The following is a 10,000-nucleotide window of genomic DNA, read 5'->3' as shown; positions in this document are numbered from 1 at the left end:
ATTTCATCATCACTCCCAGTTTCTGGGGGAAAATGTTGCACAGGCTTTAGTATTATGCTAGTAGCACTGCATAAAGGCAAAGCATGGCTTTGTTTTTACAGTTTCTTTTGTAGTCACCCCAACTGCTGTGATTCCAGTGAGTCAACAGGTGGTGCTCTCTTCTTCCTGTTCCCACATGCTTGACATGTTGGCTTCATCCACATCAGTAAAACAAGGAAATGAATCTATCTCAGACTACTGAATGGTGATACATGCAATTCATTATAACCTTAGACATGACTCTGTGTGTGTGTGTGTGTGTGTGTGTGTGTGTGTGTGTGTGTGTGTGTGTGTGTGTGTGTGTGTGTGTGTGTGTGCGTGTGTGGGTGCGCGCGTGCGCGTGCGTGCGTGCGTGCGTGCGTGCGCCTGTGTGCGTGGGTGCACACGATCTTGATGTGTGTGTGTGTGTGAGTGCGTGTGCCTGTGTGTGTGGTGCACCCGATCTTGGTGTGTGTGTGTGTGTGTGTGTGTGTGTGTGTGTGTGTGCGTGTGTGTGTGTGTGTGTGTGTGTGTGTGCATGTGTGTGTGCGTGCGAGCTTCGTGCGTGCGTGTGCCTGTGTGCGTGGGTGCACACGATCTTGGTGTGTGTGTGAGTGCGTGTGCCTGTGTGTGTGGTGCACCCGATCATGGTGTGTGTGTGTGTGTGTGTGTGTGTGTGTGTGTGTGTGTGTGTGTGTGTGTGTGTGTGTGTGTGTGTGTGTGTGTGTGTGTGTGTGTGTGTGTGTGTTGCCAGTATAGCAACAGTATTACGTATACCCAGAGGACTTATGAAGCTCTACTATTCAGGTTTGAGTGGGTGGAGGAAAGTGACTCTACTTGTTCTGGAGAAGCTCATGTAGAATCCATTTTTCATCATAGCATTAATCCTTACCAACTGTATTCAACTACACTTCCTTCCTATCCCTGGCGCTTTTGCCGGCACTCTCCGGTGAGACGTGCACACCTTGTGTGACTCAGTCATACATGTACATTTTGTGCTTACTTTTTGGAGGTGTGGGGGTCAATTAACATTCATTGCCCATTCTTCCTTTATTGTGCACTCTGTTTCTTCATTCACCAATTTAGAGGGTTGTAGGGACTAGAGATGTCTGTGGCTGACTGTGTCAGCACATGCCCGAGTTGTATAACTTTACAAGTTGCTCCAGGGCACAAGCACAACAATCTACAGCTGTAACTGCGTAATATGTTAATAGTGCATATAATTTAAAGTAAAAGATTTCTTAACAGTGCAGAACTGAACCATCATATAGCCTGCGGTAATTGTTGCCAAGTCTGCTTATTATAATAAGTTCTCAAACTTTTTCATGTCAAGGACCCCAAAATTAATCTGAAAATATTTTGTGCCAGGGACAAGATTTGTGCATTTAAAATAGCAGATCTACAAACCCACAACACATTGCATTGAGACTCGTTGTGAGCTTGTAGATCTAGTTTTAGACCTGACCGCTTGTTTCTCTTGCAACACTGATTATGATGGCAGTGTAGAACTGGAGCATCATAGCCTGTGGCAGGTTGAATTTCTTCAGCTGGCACAAGAGGTACATCCTCTGTTGAACCTTTTAATCAAAATGTTTTTGGACTGTGGAGTCGATGTTGGCCTCCCATTTAGGACCACTGGAGGCCAGATGGAAGGATTATATCTCCACACTGGCCTGGGAACGCCTCGGTATACTCCCGGAAGGAGTGAAGGAAGTTGTTCAGGATAGGGAACTCTGGAATTCCCAGTTGTAATGGTTACCCCCGCGACCCGATTCCGGATAAGCGGTTGAAGATGAATGGATGGATGCACGGAACCCTAAAATGTAATTACTGTTAACCATTTCCAGGTGTTTAACCACATGAACCCTAGCGACCCTATGCATGTCATAATAGGAAAACATTGGGAGAAATGGGAGGCGGAAAATGGCAGACCTACAAGCTCACAAAATGTCGTGTAGCGACAAGTTGTGAGCTTTGAAATTGGCTATTTTCGTCCAGAAGGCCTATAGACCCCTGGGGGACCCAAGTCAACGAAGGATATATGGTTGTTAACTTTGATCACTACAGCAGAGAAGATCAGAGTGTCAAGTGTGACCATTACTATATTATTACTATATTCTTACTCAGCCCTACAGATTCCAATAATGCAATCAGCTGCATTATTACCAACACTAACCAATACTAGAGGATGAAGTTACAGCCAGACGGATTGACCCCCACCGCCCCCGCCCCGCTAGGGAGAATCCTCGCTTTATGAGAAGCTGGACAAGGGGTGTATAAGTTCAGTTCTACCTCCAGTATGCCAAGCGAAGTGTACTCTGCAGTCAGAAGACATGCTCCATCTTGTCCACATTCCACTGCAGGCTCAGGGAACCGCCTGCATGGAAAATTCCACCTCTGTGGATTGAGGGGGGAGATAGGGAGGACATGAGACACAATCTCAGCTGCTTCATTAAAATGCTGTGGCTCTCAGACGTTTTCATGTCAAGGTCCCCAAATTGATATGTATTTGACTGCAGACCCCCAACTGAAAACATGTTAACAGAAGTTAGAAGAACTTTTTTTTTTCTCGATTTTTTCAACATTTTCAAAAATAGGTGATTTTGCTGGTGACCCCCTCAAGAACCTCTTGGGAGTATATATGGACATGGCTAGTGAGATCTCTGTCATTTGAAACTAATGGCAGAAAACAAAAACAAAAATTGCACATTTAGAAGGAGTAGTTTCCTTTTAAAGGCGAGAACGCACCAATGCAACTCCTCCTTGCGTCTAGTTGTCTTGCTGTGTAGGCTACTGGCCTTAAGAGATGGTTCTTTAACTTTAAGAAATATCAAGTGATCAACGGCCTTTTGGATACTTCCTGTAGATTGTATCCCCCACTTTTATTAGTATTTGTTTATTTATTAATTTATTGGTACAGTGTGTGTTGTGATTAAATACCCAATATCACATAAGATGTTCTTCTAACTCAAGTTATGGTACTAGATTTTATGCCGTTTCCAACATGGCAGCAATGTAAACAGACACACAATGTGTGGATGATTAGACCACTCCGCTTCGTGTCGGCAACTAATCATCTTGTTGGGGTTTATTTCTCGACCGGCTCAAAGAATCAATCATTTAACCAAGCCGTGTAATAACTATTGTTAAACATGGTCAAAAGTAAGACCTGTAATATAACACTAGAGGAGTCACCATTTCAGTGGATTGGTACAGTGCTTTATCCCAAATGTGGTTCATTTCTCTGCCATTCTTCTGGAATTAGAGGTTCCTGTGTTCAAAATAAAATGGCTTCAAAACAGTTGGCAGTAAGAATGCTCAGAAATAGTCTCCATATGTTCCGTTTGGCTCTGCTGCTTAGCACAGCTCTGTTTTAAGCACAATCATTAAGACAGATTAAAATCTCTGAGCCAATGCTTGTGTATTGAATGTATGCTGTGTGAAACAGCTTCCCTAGGGGAGGACAGTGGATTGGCTCATCAAAGGATAAATCTCTGCAAACTGACATGCCAATGAAGATCATCCCCTCTCAAATATTGGCTGATTTCTATCCTCACTTCTCCTGCCTCATTTTCTAAAAAGTAACTGATGCAAGACATAGTATGATGCTTGGTGTGTGTCAGTCTTGAAGGTTGATTTAGCTTTCAGTTCAATCAATTCTTAATACAACATGCAGTCAATTTACTGATAGAATATTAATTCTTCTAAGTTAATTATTTGCAGGTTAGATGTGACCTTTCCATAGCAGACATTATTTGATATTTGAATAGGGAAAGGACAGTGTAAATTCCTGGATTGACTGAATGTTTATTTTTTTGCCTTAGGGCCTTTGGAACGAAGAACATATAGTTCAGGGTAAAACCTTGCCAGCCAGAGTAAAATCATAATTAAAATCCATAACAATTCCACCTAACCCTACCTTTGATTATTCCATGTCAAGAGGCCGACTGCAGCATTATTGAGTTTAAAGTACAGTACATACATGTATACTACATGTTCTGTTCTTCTCTCTCTTTTTCTGTTTCTAACACACTGTTGGAAAGGTAGCAATGTATCTTGAAGGTCTTTCAAGTCTAGGCACAGCAGCACATATCTTACCTGCAAATGGTACGGCTAGAGTCAGCCGCAACCCAACTGCCCCGGGGCCTAAGCCTCCCCCCACACCCCCACCCCTCGACTGTGTGGTCTGTCTCCATACTGCCTTGATAGGGAAGGGCCTCTAATCTGTCTTACAATCTCCCTGACATCAATCATGGAGATGTGCATGTAGATGTATAGGTACATCCAGTTCCACTACTCACACATGCAGACATCCATATTTATGTCTGTCTTAATACTTTCTGTCTCATATTCTCTATTTTGTACTGTAGTCACTCTTGCCTTTTTCTCTGTGGCTCTGGTAACAAGACTGTCAGAACGTCAATGCAAGCATCACCCAACGTGCCCCCAAATGTGTATGTGTACTGCATCCATGGATCTCAGCTCTAGCGGCTCAGGCATTTTTTCCACAGAATTACAGCACATATCTAAAAAGCAGCATGTTTGTCAAGACGGAATAACTGTTGGAATCTTCCTCTCATCACCCGAGCTCCCTGTTGTCAGGCACTGCGGCATTCCAGGCATGTTAGAACATGAGCATGCCATGTTCTGTGTCTGAGGGAATCAGTGAAACAGGGTGGATATAGACCATTGGGTCACACTTGGAGCTATGGATTCAGAAAGTCCAATAAGAGCTGTATTAATCACATCTTGTGTCCTGGCAGGTATTCGTTCAGCTCATAGCATTAATCTAAGCTAAAATGTGTTTGACTTTTATACAACAAAGGGCACCAAACGTGCACTACAAGCTATACATAAGAAGTGAAAAAAATATGAAGATGTCTGCTGTTGACTAGGGACAGTTCTGTGCTTATGCACTGTGTTTTACTGTACTATTATTATAATTATTATAATTTTTTAGTTTTCACATAAACAGGGCACAAATGCACACCATGCCTGGGAAACTGGCCTAACTGAAGGCAAATAAGTAGCTTTGCCTCTAGTGGGGGGGATATTATTTCTGACATTTAAATAAAATGTCATGTATTCATTCTCTGAACAAAACCTCTTGCTTTCTATTTTAGCAAGCTCAAGAAGCATTCTGCTACTGGAGTGAAAATTTAAGATCATCAGAGGAAAACAATTCTTAAAACTACTATTATTTCTGTGCCTAGCATAATATCTACTCTCAGACATCACTGTGACATCACTGGGGAACTTTAAATATTATGCTGATCGAGCTGAGGGAGGTAAATGTGAATCTTTGAATGATAATAAATGTGAATGTGTGATCCACTGTTGGATCGTATTTTGACGGGGTTTTCCCCTATACGCGTGAGCCTGTTTGTATTTCTGTTGCCATAGTCATAGTCCCTGACCCAATGTCATAGACAAGAAAATGTATATTCATTCATTGTCATCACTGTCATGTGATTGCTTCAACTCTAATGTAAAAGCAATACTGTGTGTTAAGTTTTGAATTAGGGAGGGGTGGGTCTTGGCTTGACATACAGTTCCCGGCCAAGAGGGCTATATTAGGGTGTAGACCGACTTGAGGGCAGTAAAAGGGGCGAGGCTTACCGTAGCTGGTGCGACGCCATTGGTGGACGTGGGAAGCTAAAATGCCTGTACCTGGTGCAGGTAAACAGACTGACATCAGACACGGCAGGGATGGATTACTGCACTCGTTCCACTTCATTTAACCTGGGCCACTGTGGACAACATGACAGCTTGGTTAGTTTGGTTTTGTGGTGTGTGTGTGTGTGAGTGTGTTTTCTTGTTTGTTTTACAAAGGTTTCGACAGTAGACTGATTTCGGCGGTGGTTTAAATCAATGGTTGATTTTCTTTTTTTCTCCACTTTAAAAAATAAAAAAATCAGATAAATGTTGGCTAACGCTATGTTCTTTCTGTTGTTTTTTCAGTTGACATCCGCTGCAAGGATTTGGAATCGTGGAGTCATAATGCTCTGCAGCCAGCCAGGTAAGTGGCAACTGGGAAATTAATAATGCTTCAACAAAGTAACATTTTACAGCTGACATTTTGTTAGATGCTGTCTTCGTTCCGAAAAATGTAAAGTCTCTGGGGGGGAAAAAAATAATATATATGGAATGTATAATTATGACGTGAATTGGGCTGGCGCTAGGAAAGCAAGGTAGTAATGAAGAGCTGTATGGGATTGGTTCTCCACAGCAAAGCATTCACTTGCAGCCCAGAACACTCCTGAGGAATGGAACTAAGTAGACAGAGACAGGTCCCATCTTGTACCGGGAGGCACACCCTTCAAACACACACACACACACACACACACACACACACACACACACACACACACACACACACACACACACACACACACACACACACACACACACACACACACACAAGGGGAACTTGCACAGCAAAATCCTGCGTTACTTTAACAACATGGACCCTAACGTTCCTATTCTGGGAGAACATAGGTGAAAGTAGATGAACATTTGCCGAACACAGCAGTTCTACATCTGCTCTGCCCACAATGTGCAGCGTTGAGATTGTAGATGGGATATTTTTGACATACATTAGAAAGTACTTTAGCCTATAGGGTTTAAGTGCAAAAGTTGAACTAATTTGACATATATCTGTTATGTTTTTCCACATATTTGCTCCATTTGAACTAATCTAGTTGCCTCATGTTTTCTACAGGAATAAGCCAGTTACATTATGCAGTGACAGGAGCCATCCTTGCCCCACCCATAACCAGTGAATCCTTATTACTGTGTCATCATGATCCGTATGTTCTGTCCTTCATTCCACCGGAGTCTGTATCATGTTATCAGATTTCAGTGTTGTGAAGAGTAGAAAATATGGAATTTATCATCAAGGGAGACCCTCTGAAAGATTTGAGCATAACTGTCAGTGTTTTGCTTTTCTTCCATACTTGTCAACTTTTGTGCCCCACTGCCGCACCCCCCAAAAAGATACAATAATAATAAAAAGATGTATCCTATACTGTATTTAATGTCCTTTGACTTCAACCAGTGGTAAGATAAATGTTCTACACAAGCACAAATGAATCACATATCCTGCTCACCAGTACAACAGTGTACACAACAGTGGATGCACACTGGTTGTGTGATAAACACAGTTAGCCACAACCCCATTTGCTGCTTTTTGGTTCCCTCTCTCAAACAGCTTACATCCTCACTTCACCAAGGCAAATTAAAGTTAGTTGCATAATTGCCAAGGCGTGGCAATCATAACAGATCCCCCCAAATTACCCCATTGTCACACTCATAGTAAATCATCCAGGTGTGGTCTAAAAGCCTAGTTCAGACCAAAGATTTGCCAAACTCGCATAATTTATGGACCTTTACAGGTCAAAATCGTACTCTCTCTAATTTAAATTAATGCTGATATCGACTTACTGAGTGCAATCTCCTCACTAATTGGCGTGGTTATGATGTCACATTGTCCACTGAATCAGTCAGAAGTTTTGTTGCATCTTCCTCAACAAAAATCCTTACACAACCTTTTTGTAAAAGAAAAGTACATTAACTATGTATTTTTCTCTGAAGAACAGTTTTCCCATCAGGTTCTATACTCAATTCTCTGCGGGGCAATTAACCTGCTTCATTAGCACAGGGATCTATTCAAAGCCTTAATTATAACTAAATAGGTGACTGGAAGTCATTTGACAGCGACTGTGAGCCTTCATCCAGTTATAATTCTTCCACCCAATTAAGAGCGAGGGAGCTTAATGAATGAACAAACAAAACAATATGTGGCCAGATCAGCAGAGATTCATGCAGCAATAATGTTTTTATGACAGAACAGCATCATCTTGTTCAAATGTTTTTCTTCATTTTATTAAATCATTTAAAATCATAAAACAGATCCCTGGTCTCTGCAAAACATTTATCACTGTGCGTACAATACACACGTCAAATTTGTACTGTTACATGTTATTGTTATTACTCGTAAGCATAATACATTACATTTAGGATAAACAAGAAAGTGCAAAAAGTATGTAGCAAATTGTTCTGACATGATTATGGACAAAAATTTTAAGAATATTAATATATTGTCACTGTCGGGCAGAAAAGTTTCTTCGTAAAGTAGGCCTGTTTCATCATACTAGACTGTCGCAACAAACTAGTGAAAATCTACAACAAGCACACAACCCCTCACATTGCTATTTTAAATAGTTTTTAAAATAATAAAAAAAAGGGATGGTTTTGGACATAAGGTTCAACAATATAATATATATTATTAATATATACCGGTAAATAATATTCTGTTAGCGAATTCGGGTTGGAATTTTATTAGCCCCATTTGGGACCTCTCCCTCCGCTATATAGCCCCGAGATGAGGTCCCACATTATCAGGTGCCGGCAGCTGACGCAACTGGCGAATATTGCCCACTATGCTTGATACTATTACCTTCAGGGGTCATCGCCATGCTGGCTTGTGGTGGAAACTTTTGTCATTCTATTTTTACCAAGGACATAAAAGATTTGCAGACAATAATATTACCAGAATCACATAAAGAGATAGTCCTGAATGACCATAACTGGTCTGTAACACTGAGTGTGTACAAGTGGAACCAAATGGACCGACCCGTAAGGGACTATTTGGTTCCATTTGTATACACACTCAGTGTTATGGGGGTCCTTGCAAATCAAACATTTGAGAACCACTAGAACGAATGGACTCCTAATATGCCATAGTGTCATAGTACATTAGTGTCATACATATTCTGAAGAAAAACTGGAGACTGACATTCAGTAATTGGGTCTTATGATTAAATAAGAAAATTATAAAGGTGTGTAAAACAGAAAATCTAGAATTTGCCACTCTGACAAAACCAAGTCTTGCCACGGACACATTTGTCTGTGTACGGACATGTTGATGACCCCTGCTTACCTTCTTCCGCACAGTGTATCCAAAAAGTAAAGGTCGTCCCGCCTGCTCTCAGAATGTTTTAAAAGTTAACGGTCAAGAAACTCTGACTGACGGGTTGAAAGAAGCGTTTACATCGCTTATTTAGTCCGCCTGTGGCCAGTCAACCTCTGTAAGATTGCATTGGGAAAACATGACACAGGCTGACAAAAAAAGGCGATTTAAACGCTTGTTTCAACCCGTCGGTTAGATTTTCTTGACCGCTAAAGTTTTAAACACCTGAGAGCAGGGGGGGCACCGGTCAACTAAGTATATTATAGAATTTATGAGGAGCCCATTAACCACATAAACTCTATAATATAGTTACAAATGAACTGTTAATGTATTTTCTTCATCGACATATAGTTTATAGCCCTCAACATACCTTTGAAACAACACCCTCACCACCCCAAATGTATTTACGTTATACATATATCAACAATATTTATATACAGCGAATTCCTGTTAGATATGGGCTTAATATTGATGACATCAGAAATCTCCATATACAGTGTGGGCATAGAGTGGTTCCCATGACATCACAACATACAATCCCTTTTATGCGCATACATGGAGATCCCTGTCTGAACCAGCCACACCACTGTGATATGTCACCTGTTTATGCCCATATATGGAGATCCCTGCTCTGAGTATCTGACATCACTGTGATGTCACCTGTGATGTCACAGTGATGTGTCAGGGGAACCACAGTGTCAGGCGTTAACCCTACTCTGAGTATCTGACATCACTGTGATGTCACAGTGATGTGTCAGGGGAACCACAGTGTCAGGCGTTACACGTAGACATACGGACAAGCTGTGCCGGTTCTGACAGTAAACTGCGACCTACGGTCGCAATAATCTGACATGGCGAATAGTCAGTGTTGTACGTAATATACTTTGTATAGTCTTACAGTATGTTCTTCTATTTTATCTGTATACTATTCATTTCTGCTGCTGCAATAGTTTGGTGTGTCTTATATACCGGTAGACCTAGCAGACATAGCCATTGCTTTATCTTGAACAG

At 41.4% G+C, this 10,000-nt stretch overlaps 1 protein-coding gene across 1 annotated transcript in view; it reads right to left on the bottom strand.

Annotated features, from left to right (window-relative positions):
• ora2 (olfactory receptor class A related 2) overlaps positions 1 to 10,000 on the bottom strand; it is a gene marked incomplete at both ends in the record, with an annotated part of 19,799 nt that overhangs the window by 6,060 nt on the left and 3,739 nt on the right. The window contains 1 exon segment of the mRNA XM_080728293.1: positions 9,959 to 10,000. This exon segment is cut by the window's right edge and continues 428 nt beyond it. Coding sequence (XP_080584419.1) covers positions 9,959 to 10,000 — 42 coding nt within the window.

This window comes from Nannobrachium achirus (genome assembly GCF_963921795.1).
Source record: "Nannobrachium achirus genome assembly, chromosome: 6".
Lineage (NCBI taxonomy): Eukaryota > Metazoa > Chordata > Actinopteri > Myctophiformes > Myctophidae > Nannobrachium > Nannobrachium achirus.
This window is presented reverse-complemented; position numbering and strand designations above follow the sequence as displayed.